This window comes from Mus caroli, unplaced genomic scaffold (genome assembly GCF_978045245.1).
Source record: "Mus caroli unplaced genomic scaffold, Mus_caroli_1 scaffold_17, whole genome shotgun sequence".
NCBI lineage: Eukaryota > Metazoa > Chordata > Mammalia > Rodentia > Muridae > Mus > Mus caroli.
Genome location: NW_028227272.1, coordinates 26,257,710 through 26,274,864, shown reverse-complemented (window position 1 = coordinate 26,274,864; position 17,155 = coordinate 26,257,710). Strand labels below are relative to the sequence as shown.

The following is a 17,155-nucleotide window of genomic DNA, read 5'->3' as shown; positions in this document are numbered from 1 at the left end:
GAAAGGTTGAATAGGTCATGGGATTTAGTTAATTATTTGGTGTTTGTCTATCACAGACAAGATGCTGAGTTCAATTCCCAGCACTGCATAAACCAGTGGATGCCAGCTATACAACATTCAGGAGGGGGAGGTAGAAGCATCAGCAGCTCGATGGATAAAACAAGAGACTTAAGATGGCTCAGCAGTACACAAGGATAAGGACCCAAGTTCAAACCCCAGGCACTGACATAAAAAGTTTGGTACAGTTTTGTTTGCCTGGAATGTTGGTATTTGGGATAAGAGACAAGTGGACACTGATAGCTCACAACATGGTCTATGCCATGAGCAAGAGATGCCACACATGAACTCATAACAGTTGCAGTTCACTGCACAGCACATGCACAAGACCTAATCCCTAAACATTCAGTCACGAGCTCTACTGAGCAGCCTCACAGGGCTTTTCCCTGCTCAAGGGGGCGGCTCTCAGTCAAGCTATGTCTTCAGAGATGCCACTGCTGGTGAGTTACTCATGCCTCAATGGTTAGCTTCACACCAGTGCTCACATGGGTGACTCTGGCTAAACCTAGTGGGTTAAACCAATGCACAGAAACAAAATTATAACCAAAGGACACAAAAGTGGGAGGAGGACTTGGTGCAAGAGTTAAGGGGATAAGGGAGATGAGTTCTTAAATGTATTATACATATTATATACATATGTGAAATAGGTAATATAATGTATTATAGTAATTAAATTATGATATTATGCATTATACATGTTGACAAAGAATGGACTATTCTTTTTTAAATGAGCTTCTTTTAAAATATAAAGGGGCTGTGTGGCATATGTAAGCCATTTTTGTGTTTGTTCTCAACAGGGAGGGCCGGGCTGCTCTGGTCTCATCCTTCGGTGTATTTAAATACTTGACTATGTACGGCATCATCCAGTTTATTGGAACATCACTTCTGTACTGGGTAAGAACTAAATTCATTTCTTCCCAGTTCTAATTGTATTCATAGTGTTGGGATGTGGACCCTACACCCCGTTTAATGTTTATAGATGTACAACATTTCCCAGAAACAGGTGCCTACAAACTTGGGAACCTGATGTGCTTCGTGTAACCTGAGGTTAGAAGTCAGTAATACTGGATATGTTGTCTAGGGTGTTGGTTTTCTCTGGATAACCTGAAACTCTTGACCTCTGTAATCCCGTCTCTTCCTTGGGGGAATAAACAGAGCTTGAGAGAAGCCTAAATATAACTTGGCAGAAAATGGATCTGCCTCCAACTGTGGAATATTTTTGGCAAAAAGACTGAAAAGAGATAAAAAGGAAGAGAAGTTTTTGGATTTTATTTTGAAGGACAGCAACACTGAAAAGCTCCCACGCTGGGGCTGTGCTCCTGAACCTACCCAGAATTTAATAGGGTTAGATGCATTATCAGTAAAGAATAGCAATTCCTTAAAAATGACAAAGGAATTTTTAAAAACAAATGGTAATAGCCATTTAGCACACAGGAGCTATGCATAGATTAAAAATAATCTTCATTACTTCAAGCATAGTTTGCTCTATAATAAAATGATCCAACACACTTAAAGGACACTTGGGGAATTAAGCTATTTTATTGCTTTGGGAGGATAATTAAGAGGTAAACGGAGAGACCAGGGATTGATTTGGCAAGGACATATGTGGGAGGCTAAATGGCCACCAGGTGGGAAGGGATAAGGAGACCCCATTTAAGCCTTACCTTCATCCAAAATGCAAAGTGGGGTCTTATCCTTGGCCTATCCCCACCTCTGGAAAGTTAATGACTTACTTTTAAGCTCTCCAAAGTTCTACAATAGCTGTTCATATTGAAAAATCTAAGGCTGCTGTTGGATAATTTTCCTTGTGTTTCTGTTTATGTGTGATTTTACCACTCAAATGGGGGAAGGGTAAGAGGAAGTAAGCAGAGGCCACAGAGTTGCATTGGTCAGCAAAGTGTTTGCTGAGTTCAGATCCCTAGCACCCGCATAAAAGCTTGGGTTTGGTGACACACACCTATACTTCCAGTGATGCCAGGCAGAGACAGGAAGATTCTGTACTTGACAGACATCCAGTCTAGCCAATTAATGAGCTCCAGGTTCAATGAGAGGCTGTCTCAAAGAAAATAAAGTGGGGACCCATAGAGGGAGATGCCTAATACTGACCTGTGGCCTCCACACATAAGTACATGAACACATACCCCTTCACATACAAGTGCACACAGTATATGTTTAATTACCAAGTGCTTGTGTATACACACACACACACACACGCACGCACACACACAGGGTTAGGTCGGGAGGGCGCTTGTTGGTAGATGAGGAAGAGTTGGGAATCAGAGTGTACAATGTATCTACCTTTTCATAAAACTGAGTGCAGAGCTGAGGGGTCTGTGGTGGAGTTGCAATCATTGCACTCAGCAGTTATCCAGCTGTTCAGAGCTGCATAAGCACACCCTCCAAGTACTTCAACTTAGAAGCTGCTACAGAGTCTTTGCAAAGGCCAGCGTACGTTCACATGCAGACATTGTCTGCACACTCATAATCACGTCACAGTATGGAAGTCGGTGACTAGCTGGGAAGGTTGTTGGAAGGCCTGGCCTTGGGACATTCCCAAGGAGTAATGGTTTGACTTGTCAGCCTTATGAATTCAGCTCCAAATGAGAACTGAAAAGCTAAGTTCTGTGTGTACCCAGACCTCATGGAGGCAAATGTGGTGGACTAAAGACTGCAGTGGCTTTATTTAGAGCAGTGGTTCTCAACCTGTGGGATCCCACCCCTTCCACAGAGGTCACCTAAGGCCATTGGAAATCACAGATATATACATTACAATGCATGACAGTAGCAAAATTACAGTTATGAAGTGGCAATGATAATAATTTTATAGTTGGGGGGATCACCACAACATGAGGAACTGTATTAAGAGGTCCAAGCATTTGCAAGATGGAAAAGCACCGACTTAGGAAGAGGCCATGTTCAGTTTGCGAACCTGAGTGAGCTCCAGAATCACGGTATTATCACTCAGTCCGTCCTCAAGGTGGAAGCTTTGACTTGAAATTTTGCCTAAATCCCGTTAGAAATGTTGAGACTTGTGCTGAGAATTCAGCTGTCCAGGCTGAGATGACACCAGCCAAGGGTAATGTGGCCAGTAGGAGGCTGGTAGGGTTTTGACTGAGACACTGGTTATAAAGAAATGATTTAAATACTGGGAAAATAGCTACTGGGGTCATTTAGTCTAATGAGCTACTGAAGGTTTTAGGTTCATATTTTCTTTTTGAAAAGAAGAAACAGCAACCGCCTGTTGTGTGCTCTTTAAAGAGCACCATGAATGAGAGCCACTGTAATAGACATGATACTTACACTGTTTTTTCCCCCCAGCAACTACAGCTCTTTGGTAACTACCAGTACCTCCTGCAAGATGTGGCCATCACGCTGATGGTCAGTTTAACAAGTAAGTGTGTATCTATTTGTGAAGTCCCAGAAACACTTGGTAAGGACATGGTGGGAAAGTTACATTTGTGAATTTATTTAAAGTAACATTGGGGTGAGTGGAGGCTTGGAGCCTCTAGACCTGCAGCAAAATAGCCTAATAACAATTGGGTCTAACCTAATAATATATATAATATAACCTACATAATATAAATATAACCTATTATAAATAATAAATAATCTAATAATAAATAGGTCTAATCTAATGATATATAAATAATATAAGCTACACAATACAAATATAACCTAATATAAATAATAACTAACCCAATAATAAATAGATTTAGCCTAATAATATATAAATGATATAACCTATAGAATATAAATATAACCTATTATAAATAATAGATAATCTAATAATAAAAATAGGTCTTTCCTCTAAGAACCTTTCAACATAGTCTTAGTTCTTTGCAGTTTTGTATCCTGTCCATAGAAAAATGGGTAAGAAATCTAGGAAGGACTTTTCTCTCTCTCTTTTAAGCCCAAAGGTCACTTTCCATTATTCACCTACATTTCACACTGACACAAAACTCAGATTCCTGCTATGTCTTTGACTTGGGAGAACAAATGCTAATGTGTGATTCCGGTGCAGTTCCCTGGGAAGTGAGGCGTGGGTCACGGCAGCCAGTGCTTGCTTCCTTCCTGGGAGATGACACTGATAAAGTGCTTTTGATCAAGGAACTCGGGGCTTGATACTAACTCTTAATAAGCAAGAAAGGTGACTGCCTCAACAGAAGCAGGAAGAACAATGGCCCTGTCACTTTCCCTTTGTTCAACAGCGAGATGTTGTGAAAAACAACAGATAAAATACCCAACGTCGGCAGGACATTAATAACCTTGACACATCATGTCACATCTTAAAACACAAAACTGACATTGAGCTCATCTCTCATGTCTAACCAATGATAAAATCTACCAGTCTCTACGATATAAGTAATATCAATTTTGATTATTAGGTTGGAGTGTCTATACCAAGCCTATTATGTATTTTCCACTATGCGTTATTACTATTCATCTAAGTGAATAATTTTAAATCAGCGATAGTGATTTTATGATGCTGGGTATTTTTAAGCAATCTGGATGATTTATTTATGCATGATGCTGGAAAGGGGAGGAACCCCAGGAGGTTCCAGAGCCTGTGCTGTGGGCTGAAGGCCACGGCTGTCTTCTAGCACTCAAAGATCTCCTAGGAACAAGGCAGGCATGAGTAGACACATAAGAAAATAACTAACCTGTGACAATAGTGCCTTTTTCCAATATGAACCTTAATCTTAGCACTAGGAAACATAAGGAGCCTTGATAATGGTCATTATATAGAGGTTGCATGCAAGAGTCCTTGACTTTAAGGGAGGCAGATAAACACCCAGCATTTTTCAACCTAGTCTGATCTGATTTTTCACTCCAGTCTGATCTGGCCTAACTTGCTTTTCAGACTGTTTATTTAGCTGTTTTATTTCACTTACCCTACAGTGTGGCCAAACTGAAAACCTTGAATCCATGTGCTACTACCTTCTGCTGGAAATGTCTTTCTTTTAGTAAAAGGCTCTTTAAGAAATATTAAATTGTGTGTATGTTTTGGGGGGTGTGTGTGTTTGTGTGTGTGTGTGTGTGCATATGCACATGGTAGTGCAGTACCATGGACTATAAGAGCAGTGTCTAGTCTTAATCACTGAGACATCTCTGTAGTTCCATGCATTTTTGAAATTTGCCTATCTTTCTTGTGTTAGAGTCAGTCCTATTTCTTTCACAAAGCTGCTTTTAGTGTTCCCTCCTGTCTCTCCTCTGATGACAGATTATCATTAAAAAATAAAATAACCCTCCTTTCTCTAAATCCCAGAGCATCTGCTGCCATCAGTCCACACTCTACTTTGAATTTGTGCTTCTTCCGTTCATGACTCTAACATCCCCAGTTAAACTCTACTCTGGATCCATGAGCCTTTGTAAGCCTCTAGGGGGTGTATGTTTCTAACACAGAGAAGGAGAAAAATGCTAATGGGATTTCCCTACTGGGTGGAAGTTTGCTGACCTGAATACTTGTGAATAGTGAATAAGTGCCAGTTGAGCACGAAGAAAGAGGATGGCAACATCTCTATCACATCTTCTAAAGAGATGCTTGGCAACATCTCTATCATATCTTCTAAAGAGATGCTTACTGGTCCTTCTGTCATAAACATATTCCCCTCTCTACCCATTACCTGAGTATTGATTCCATTAAAAGCTGTAGCAGTGATTATTGAGGTATGCTTTAAGGAAAGCCGAACGGACATGTATGAAGTCTTGTTGTCCTCCCAGGATTGCAACAGACAATAAAAGAGAGTCATAGGAAGTATCCTAGGACAGTCTGTTTGATTTTTGAGGGGGCATTGTGTTTTCACACACCCCTTCATAGTAGCAATGAGGAGAGAGAGGAAAGCCATGAAGGAAAGCTATATATTATTTATCTTGTTGGTAAAGTAGTAGCCATGGAACGTATTCAGGTTGGAAGTACCCTAGCAAGAGGCTGCCCAATGGGACAGTCTGCACAGTTGGTTTTTCTTTTATAGTATATACTCCAAGAGGCATTTGAAGAAAACACTCCTGAAGAATTGGAAGGAGAGAGTCCCATTCATACTGGTCCAGACCATGTCACAGGGAAACTGTACAGCCCACTAATGAGCCCTGTACAAACTGTCAAGTTTAGATAACTGTCTGTTGGAGCGCAGCTGCCAATCGAGAAGTGAAGCAGCATTTTGGATGAAATGATAGCTTTTCCATGATTACCTTATTCCCCTCTCACCTTTAGCCTTCCTGTCACAGTTTTCCTCAGAGTTCCACCCATACACTGAGTCAGCCACATGGTTGTTGATCATTGGATAAAGTGCCCATTGTCTTGATGGTACAGCTTTTGACCTGAAACCCTTCTGAGACCCTCTTCTGCTAGAGGTAGCTATGCTTCTGAATAGAGGTGTGTCAGTCTTCTACAGATAGGCTGATTCTCACGGCGTGAACAACTGAGGTGAGAGTCAGCCGGGTAGTATCACTCACAGGAGCACAGTGGCCGCACCTCCATGTCAGTCAACCTATAACTAATACCATGCAAAGGAGTGTAGGAAAGCCCAGAATAACTCTGTCACGGCCATGCGCCAATTCTGAATTAAAATTAGAACTGTTGTTTGAACACTTTTTGATTCTTCTCAAATGCTCACCAACATGGGCGGTCTTCCCAAAGGAAAAGCCCATTGTGAGACCGCTCTGCATATTGTGAGTCTACTGTTCCCTGTACTGTATTTTAGCCCTTCTGCAGAACCTGACAAGGCCATTTCACTCAAGGAAATTGCTGTCTCTTAAAGAACTTATCAAAGATCACAGAGTTTGAGACACATGCAGCTAATAATATAAGATATGATATATTAAAGAAAAAGTTTTTTAACACGATGTCAGGACAGAAGTCATTTGAGAAAATGTACACTGTGAAGCACAACTGACCCTCATCTGTGTGGGTGTTTGTGCTAGTAACACACTTGGCCTCTTCAACCACAAAAGTCAAACTATCAAGAAAAGAGAGAAAGGAGATGCCTAAAAAATACAATTCTCAATAATGCAGAGTTTCTCAATTAGAAACTCTGAGGCACCTTGTCCTAAAGGTGGTTTGCACACTAAAGGATTAAATATTGGGTCTCTTTATTCCCAAGCAGCCATTCTCTCTCTCCTTCAGTCCAGCTGAAGGTTTTAATCTGTTGTCCTCTACGAGTTATCATGGAAATGTCCTAAAAGGTGTCACTTGTCTCTCCGTGGCTAATGACGTCCAACTTTCACTGTTCCTTCTGCAAGTCTTTGAAGAGAAGATACATCGGTGTAGCATGGCCTTAGGACAGTCATTGCAGTGGATGAAAGTAGGTTCCAGCCAGCTTCATTTAGACTTAATATTTCAGTATATAGAAGAAGGCCATATGAGGATAATTAGGTATGACAATGCATCTTTCCATTTCACACATGGATTTTTTTTTTACATAAACCTCATCAAATGGCAGTGACCTTTTCTGAGTGTGAACCTTCGGAAACCTTCAGATACACCTTGGAAACCCTATGAGACACACTCAGAGCTTTGCTTGTAGGTATGGTGAATTTATGGGCCACTTGAAATTTGGCTCACATAATTTATGATATATAATTTCTAATATAAATGCATCAAATGATTTTGAGCAATTAAAGACCATAATTTGAAATGGTACATTCTCCCCTGTAGCAGGCTTGGTGTGAGATTTAGTTAGAGATAAAAGGTGGAACAAGGCAGGATTTCTCTCTCAGGGAGCTCAGAGTCTGCTGGGTTGTATGTGTGAACAATAATGACTTAATGTACAATACCCTGCAGTAGGCCACCAATATGAGCAATGCACTCTGGGAACTCAGATAAGTGAATGATTAATTTTAGATAAAATATATCATCTAATAAGTTAGTGTTCCTCTGCATGCAATCTGGTAAAGAATGTTATCATCCTTATTTTAAGGAAATCTGGACAATTCAGAGTTTTCCTGCCTGGTTATAAACAGTACTGCTCTCCATGCTGGTTCGGGGAATCTCACTGTGCTCTTTTAGACTTAGGAACTCCATCCTGCCAAGCAGAGCAGAGATCACAGGCTTTAGGGTCAGACCCTCTTGTGTGCATATCATTGTCCTGCTACTCACTGTGTCTTTATGAGAATCTACTTTAACATGTTTATTCATCTACAGAATTTACAGTTTGCATTGATTTTAAAGGAAACACAGATAACACATATAAGAACATTTGGCACAATCTCTGGAATGTAATGGGTGTCCCAAACTAGTAATTATTTTCTATTATACCAGGAATAGATATTTCTTGTTAGAAATATTAGGAGTCTCTGGTATAAAAATACCCGGTGTAAAACTATCAACCAGTTGGTGCCACAATACCCCTGCCTCACAACTCACCACCCAAATCAGTGGCTTATGTCAGTAATTTCTCCCAGTTTCTGGGCCTGGATGGTGAGTGCCATTCAGCTGATCTAGGCTTCTCAGCCACTAAGCTATACACTGTAAATAGTTTATTTTGATTAAGCTGAACTCAAGTCAACCCCACCTTTCTCATCCTAGGGCCACAGTAACAGAATATTTTCACCAAGGTTCACAGAAAGCAGAGCCTGACAGCATGGTGAGCCATGCATGATTGTTTGAAACTGATGCTGTCATCACTGTGGCCAATATCATGCCAGGAAGCTCCAAACAAATACCATCTCTATCAAGTCAATTACTCAGTCTCCCATGGTTTTTGTGTTGAAGAAGAAGACAAAAACTGTAGTGAGCATGTGCAGGAATGCATACTAATAAGGTAGAGGCTCATGGTGACACTCATGTGGGGTGCACACAGTCTCCTTATAAGGTTCACAGCAGCATCTTGGATGGTGGCATGTAGAAGGCACTGTAAGCACCACAGCCTCTGCCTTCTGTGGCTTAGATCGAAGTTTATTGCACACTCTTCAGCCCTGACCATAGTCCATTTTGTATGCCCCTTCTGAATGTACTGAGATGGTGACTTCTGACACCAACTACCCACAGCTAGACCAAATATCATACATTGATGCCACAACCACAGAATAGCTTCCCTTCAGACACCAGAGACAAGTGCTGGGGTTCCCAAACCACCTGCACTTTGACTAGCTATCTACAACTTAGGGGCTCCACTACCATCTATCTTTTATTTAATAATTTGCTGATCCACAGAACCAGTGAAAGGATATTTATTACCACAATTTTATTAATAGAAAAATGATACAAGCTAAAATTAGTCAAGGGGAGAGAAGTGGGACAAATTCTGGGAAGGGTCATAAATTAGTTCTACAGTCCTTCCCATGTGGAATCAGGGTGCTTTGTCACTCTGACTTACACATGTGTGATTATGTACATAATCCTACCAACCAGAGTTCAAGTAGGTTCCCAAGTCCCGAGTTTGCACTGAGGCTTCATTATCTAAACACAACTGATTGAGTTGTTTACTACAAGGGTGAACTCAACCTCTAGCTCCTCCCCACTTCCAGGTTGTGGCCTGAAGCCCACTTTTACAGATGCTCTGTAGGTTGTAGCCAGCTCCATTTCTGCATGACACTGGTAGCAACAATTCTCTTCAAGACCGCCATCATCTTTTAAAAACTGCTTTTGGATTTATTTATCTTGTGGGTATGAGTGCTTGTCTGCAGGTTGGAATGTGCACCACGTGTGTAACTACAACCCACAGATGTCTGAAGAGGATCAGATCCTCTGTAACTGAAGTTATAGACAGTTGGGAAGCACTGTGTGTGTTCTGGGAATTGAACCTAGGTCCTCAGCAAGAACAAGTACTCTTAACCACTGAGCCATCTCTCCAGCCCCTACCATCAGTCATCTTAGCATAAACTGGTGGGGCCCTTTATGAAAAAGAAAGATGTACTTCTTACTTAGAAAATAGCAGGGATTGTATCTGAAAAACTAGGAGCAAAAAAAAAGCCTATTAAATTATTTTTTAAAAAATTATTTATGCAATTCCCTTTTATTTCATGCAATGTCTTTTTATTATATTCTCCGCCCCCCCCCACACACACACACACTCCTGACATCTTCCAGATCCATGTCAAGCCCAAAAGACATTGTTTCAGTCTGGTTCTACCAGACTTCTGGTTCTTAACAATCTTCCTACCACCCTCTTCTGTGGTAGCAACTGAACCCTGGGTGTGGGGTGGGGCAGAATATAGGTGTCCCATTGGTGGCTGGACATGCCACTTATTCTCTGCCTCTTGTGCAGTTGTGAGTCTCTGAGTTAACCACCATCCACTGTACAAATAAATTTGCACAATGAGGACTGAGAGATACATTAATGGAAAGGGAAGATATAGGGTGGATGGGAGGGTAAGGCAGAGGAAGCTATGGGAGAAGGTGTCATTAACACTAAAGATGCTCTAAAAAGCCATATGTAAACCCACTATTTTATAAGCTTCTAACACACACATGCACACACAAACACAAATATGCACACACACAGACACAGGTATGCAAACACATACACACATATGTACACACACACACACACACAGAAGTGGTACGAGGTACTTCTCAATCTGTTGGTTAGAAATGCCCAAACAGCTGGGTGGTGGTGGCACACGCCTTTAATCCCAGAACTTGGGAGGCAGAGGCAGGTGGATTTCTGAGTTTGAGGCCAGCCTGGTCTACAGAGTAAGTTCCAGGACAGCTAGGGCTATACAGAGAAACCCTGTCTCAAAAAACAAAACAAAACAAAACAAAACAAAACAAAACAAAACAAAACAAAACAAAACAACCCAAACAATAGAGCTATTGCCATTGCTATAGATGCCAACAACAACCTGATGGTAAGAACTCATTGCTGAAGGTACAAGACATTTTATTCATAGGACATAGGGAAATCAAAATGATACAGACATATGATCTTCCTCCTTTATAGCTAGCTTTTCTAGTACTGGAAAGTGCTATGTAATCTGCTGAGAGAAAAGTCATCAATAACTATTAGACAGCTGTAAATTTTGTGAACTACAATAATGATTGGTGTGGCAGGATTTGTCCATGAGTGCAGTAGTGGCACAGATGTTATAGAGGTAACCAACCACTTTCTGCTTGTGATTAAGGACCATTCCACAGGAAGAAATGCATGCCTGGTACTGTAAATATGGCCAGAAACTCATGGTTGAGAAACTCACATGCCCCAGGATAACCGTCCTACCATTATTTTGCTAATTGGATATAGACTTAAACTGCACTCTAAATTAGTATCTTTGTGCCCATTGTATTCTTTAATAATAAATGCAGTCTGTGTGGCCACTGGACTCAGAACTTGGAGGGCAGAGTTAACCTTACATACTCGACAATGTCTAACACTCTGCTGGGAAAATACATATTGGAATGTAACTGTGATGCCTTAGGAAGTCATAGAGGTTTAGAATAAATTAATTGGAAGGTCCTTTGAGATGCATTTAAACATTACATCATACTTTTACTTTTTATGAAAATCTGAAGCACCAGAAAGTTTTCATTATTATCCCCAGGTCAGATAGAGAACAGAAATCTTCGTTCAGCTTTATTATCACAAACCTTACATCAATACCTTACCACCCCACCTTTATATGCATGAACATAAGCAGAAGTCAGTGTGCTCTAATTTTTTTTTAAATTAAAAAGAAACAAGCCAAGGAAGGAAATTAGGTGACAAACTGAAAGTCAAGAATTAAAACATGACTTATGTGAGTCTTTAAATGGGATGTTATGAATTGTTAGCTCTTCATGCCTCTTCCCTGAAACATCTTAAAATGTCTAGAATGGTAGAGAAGAGTCCATGCTCATTGGTTTGTTAGAGCATGAAGCATCTAAGAAGGATGGAGATTTTTTTTAATTCCCAACCACTACACATGACAAACTGTAAGATTGAAAATGCAGTATATTCTAACACTGTTATCTGAAAAACAAATTTTGATGACCCTGTCTCCTTCACCAAACCAAGTGGAATGTGCAGTAGCAATACCCCCAACGTGTGCATCCAGAAAGGAACTGAGCATGCCTGTCACTGTGCCTGGCACCCTGAAGTGCTTGAATACTGTTGATTGAGTAGCATATAGATTAATTCACATATAAAGATTAGTCAGGAATGATAACTATTTAACCCCTCATCCCAACTGTCCACTATCTCATCTTTCATGAGAGATATTGATTCTGCTCATCTTATTTTATATACCTTTTGAGTCCATGGGGGTTGGGGAGGGAAAGGATAACATGTGATATGATAAGTCTATCAATTACAGGACCTTTCAGCCCAATATTTTTTTACTTGAAAGTTAAACCAAAGCAAAGAGGAGATGAAGGTTGGTAGAAATGAATATGCAACTGTATAATGGGTTTGAGTGGGTGTAAACCTTCAGTTAGTGTTTCCTCAAGCTGAATCTCCCTCAGAGACTCAAGATGGTATGAATCTCATGTTTTATCCTCAAACGTGAAGTTGTAAAGGAAAAACATGTTCATGTCTTTCAGTGAGCATAAACCATGCCTACCCGAAGTTGGCTCCCTACAGACCAGCAGGACAACTACTTTCTCCTCAGTTGCTGCTCTCAGTCTTCATGAATTCCTGTTTTACCTGCATTGTGCAAGTGTGTACATTTCTCACCGTGAAACAGCAGCCTTGGTACTGTGAGGTCTACAAATACAGGTGAGTTGATTTCCTTAGGTTTCCTTTCTGAGAGTGATATAAGCAGTGCCAAATCACATTGTCTGACTTGATACCAACAGGAACTCTAAATTTTAACTGACAAAATGCTTTCATATAAAAATCATAAATGATAGAACAGAACACACATAATTCATATCAAAAATCATAAATGATAGAATAGAACACACGTAATGGGTGACATGCGATGTGAGCATGTGAGATGACCAGGAAAGTTTTGTCACCTCGCTTGATAATGAGATGATCTTACAGCTGATTGTAAATCTGTTCATTCCTTGGGGCATGGATTTTATTTTGACCAGGGCTTGGGAAACACTCCCTGTCCCAAGTGAGAAAATAACATCTCTGAATTTCTGAAGATAGTCTCTGTTACAACTAGTTAATGATGTTACTGTGGTACATAAACAGCCACAGTCACTACATAAATTCAAGCTTTCCTGAGGAAATAATATTCTCCTTTTGTGAACTCAGGCATGTACACGCTACTATGAGTCTAATGGCATCAGATCCCCAGAACACAGAAACATAAGCTGTGAGCCAGTGTGTGCTATGTAAGAGCTTCATTTAGACTCTAAAGTCATCAATTCAAGTACGACTTGGAATAGATGGTCCTGTAGAGTTTCAGAACCAAATGCTCCCCTAATTTGGAGCAAATACACACAGCGAAGAACAACTGTGGTTAAAATTAGGAAAAAGCAGAAAAATAGGAGAGTCATAGAGACATAGCTAGCAAATCAAGGTGGCCCTGATTCTATCATGATGTGCACCACACTAGCTCTCCCCTTCCTTATCTACAATGTGACAGGGCAGAGTTATGTACTTTGTAGTGTTAATCTCTGGAATCCAGGCCATCTAGCCTATCCATCCACTTCAAGAATCTAGGCTGGCTCTTTGCAGACATTATTTAACAAACTTACCATCCACAGATTATACAAAGCACATTTATAGATCTTGTAGACTGCAAGATATTCATAATTAAACCTAGCTGGTATGGAGATGCTCACCCATAATCTCAGCACTAGTGAGTCCAAGGCAGGAAGATCGTGAGCTCAATGCTAACTTTGGCTGTGTAGCAAGATACTTTCTGCCTTTATTTGGGTTTCTATTGCTGTTATATAGTACAACAACCTAAGAAAACTTGGGGTGAAAGGGGCTTATATTTGCTTATAACTCTAATAAAACACTCTATTGCTGAGAGAAGTTATGGCAGGAACTTGAGGCAGGAACTGAAGCAGAAACTATGGAGCTTACTGGCCTGCTCCTATGTCTGTCTTAGCCTGCTATCTTACATTATCCAGGACCACATACCCTTGGATGATACTACCTGTAATGGACTAGACCCTCCCATATTAACCACCAATCATGAAAATGATTTGCCTACAGGCCAATTTGATAGAGGCATGTTCTCAATAGGAGTTCCCTTTTTCCCAAAGGACTTTAGCTTAGGTCAAGATGATATAAAACTAACCAGCACACTATTTAAAAAAGAAAAGGAAAAAGAAGACTTGCATTTGATTTCACATTTAGAAAAGAAAATTTCTGTATAAGATGTTGAAAATTAACTTAAAAGTTTCAAGCTAAACAAGAAAGCCAAGTAAAACTAATTTTCAGCTTTCATCATCATAAAAAAGAACATTGCAGATAGGTCAATCAGAACTGACAAAGCCTAGATCTTAAAGACAGTTTATGCTGAGTAAATATTGTATGATCCCACTGTGCTAGATGTTAAAAATGTAAATTAACTAATAAAAAACACATAAAATCATAAAACATGGATAAAAATAAAAATATCTCAACAAAAAAATCTAAAATAGTGAGCTAAATACAGCAAGAGGAAAGAACAGGGAGGGGCGAGCACTAATTCTCATCCAGAGTTAGAAATAATGAAGAGGAAATAACAGTGCAATTACTAGGAAGTGCACATCCAACTCAGAAAGTCTGCAGTGTTTCGGGAAAGGTAGATATTGCATTAGGAGAACAGGGAGAATAGGTAGGGAGCTTGACAAAAGATAAGACTAGAAAGGTAGGTTGAGGTCAGAATGTCTTCTACATCAGGCTGAGAAGTCAGAGCTTACCTTGTTAGTACGCTAGAGCCACAGATACCTCCCAATCAGAATGGCTATGCTGGGTCTTTACTACAATTCCTTAACTACTTGCAAAGACAGTGCAATAGGGATACAACTCAGGGCACAAGTCAGGAGGCTTACGTCAATACATGAAAGAGAACACAGAGAGAGAGAGAGAGAGAGAGAGAGAGAGAGAGATACACATACTTACACATGTTCACACATATATCTACAAACCTATACACATACCCCTAAACACACACAGAGACATATATATATATATGTATATATATATATATATATATATACACACACACACATATACATATGCACATACATATATACATTTACATCCATACCCGTAAACATACTCACATGCACCTAAACACACACACAAATTATATATATATATATATATATATATATTTTTTTTTTTTTTTTACACACACATACATAAACATACACACATACACAGACATACATACATACGCATAAACATAGACACACATAGATACCTAATCACACACATGCACTACAACACAGCTACATAAATACATATTCTGTTCACACAATACATTCACTATTTGATTTGACAGGAATTCCATAGAAATTGTCACCCAAGGCCTCTCAAGACAGATTATCTGCTCTTCACAGGGGACAGACAGGGAATGGTCTTGATTTATTCTCATTTTTTTGTTTCTGCTTTGTCACTGTAAGAAGTAAGCAAGATATGTCTTGTCAGCCACCAGCTGGAACAGGTTGAAAGCTGAAGTCACCTGGTAGTAATTACATTATCTTGTCACTTACTAAATAAAAAATTTCTTTAAAAAAATAGCATAGACAATTTTCATAATGCTGGAAATTCTTTCATAGTGAATGCTTTCTGGTCAACCAAAGTAATCTCTCAACCAACATGAGTTTGGACCGAAACTGGACGGGAAATGCAACCCTAGTTCCTGCTTCTGTGCTAAGTTTTGAGGGCACTACATTGTGGCCCATCGTCACCTTCAACTGCATCTCTGCAGCATTTATTTTTTCTAAGGGAAAGCCGTTTCGGAAACCCATCTACACGAACTGTAAGTGTGCATAGCCTAAGGTTCTGTTCTGAATCTTTTTCTGTTCCCACTCCTTTTCCAGAGTCACAGTTTACGAGTAAGTGAAAATTTGCATCTCTTTGGCATGATAACTGAATAAAGTGGTCTTAGATGGGAAAACCAGAGGGCAGAAAACTGCTCATTTGAGGATACACAGTCATTATTAAAAAGTTAAATGAATCAACACTCATTGAGAACCCTTCCACACACAAGCTTATATGTCAAGAGATTTTTTAAATTATTATTGTTTTACATACCAAATGTTGCCCCCTCCCTGCCGCCCTCCCAGAATTCTTCCTCCAATGCCCCTCCTCTTCACCTATGAGAAGGTGCCCTCCTGGGGCACCCCCTTTCCCTGGGGCATAAAGTCTCTACAGAATTAGGCTTATCCTCTCCCACTGAGGCCAGACAAGGCAGTCCTCTGCTAAATATGTGCCAGAAGTCTCTGACAAGAGCCTGTATGCTCCTTGGTTGGTGGCTTAGTCTCTAGGAGCTCCCAGGAGTCCAGGTTAGTTGACACTGTTGGTCTTCCTGTGGGGTTGCCATCACCTTTAGCTCCTTCAATCCTTCTCCTTAACTCTTCCATAAAGGTCCCTGACCCCAGGCCAATGGTTGGTTGTAAGTATCTGTATCTGTCTCAGTCAGATGTTGGTAGAGACTCTCAGAGGACAGCCATGCTAGGCTCCTATCTGTAAGCACATCAGAGCATCAATAATAGTATCAGCGCTTAGTACCCACCCATTCCTTCAGCCTCTGCTCCATTTTTTGTCATGGCATATCTTTCAGACAGGAACAATTCTGGGTAAATTTTTGAAGGTGGGTTATGTCATCATCCTTTCACTGAGGGCCCTCCCTGTCTAACTACTGGAGGTAGCCTCTTCAGTTTCCATCTCCCCCCTGTTGGGCATTTTGAGTAAGGTCACCCACAGTGAGTCCTGACAGCCTCTCGCATCCAAGTCTCTAGGACTTTTTATGGGTCCTCCCAACCCCGACCTTCCACTCTCAAGTCCTGGTAGCAACACATCTTCATTCATTTTCCTAGCCTTCTGGGCTTCTCTGTTTGCCCACCTTACCTGGTCATACCCCTTTCCCCCTCCTCTTCCCCTCTCCTATCCTTGCCCCTCCCTCCTTCTGCCTCCCGTAATGATTTGGTTCCCCATTTTAAGTGGGATTGAAGCATCCTCACTTGGGTCTTCTTTCTTGTTTAACTTCTTAGGGTCTGTGGAGTGTATCATAGGTATTCTGTATTTTTGGCTAAAATCTACTGTCAGTGTGTACACACCATTCATGT

General features: G+C 40.4%; 1 protein-coding gene across 1 annotated transcript in view; it reads left to right on the top strand.

The window, feature by feature from the left end:
• Atp13a5 (ATPase 13A5) overlaps window positions 1–17,155 on the top strand; it is a 142,340-nt gene that overhangs the window by 109,554 nt on the left and 15,631 nt on the right. Inside the window, exons 24-27 of the mRNA XM_021184915.2 lie at window positions 855–951; window positions 3,376–3,448; window positions 12,512–12,686; window positions 15,644–15,846. Of these exons, the coding sequence (XP_021040574.1) occupies window positions 855–951; window positions 3,376–3,448; window positions 12,512–12,686; window positions 15,644–15,846 (548 nt within the window). The remainder of the gene's footprint in view (window positions 1–854; window positions 952–3,375; window positions 3,449–12,511; window positions 12,687–15,643; window positions 15,847–17,155) is intronic.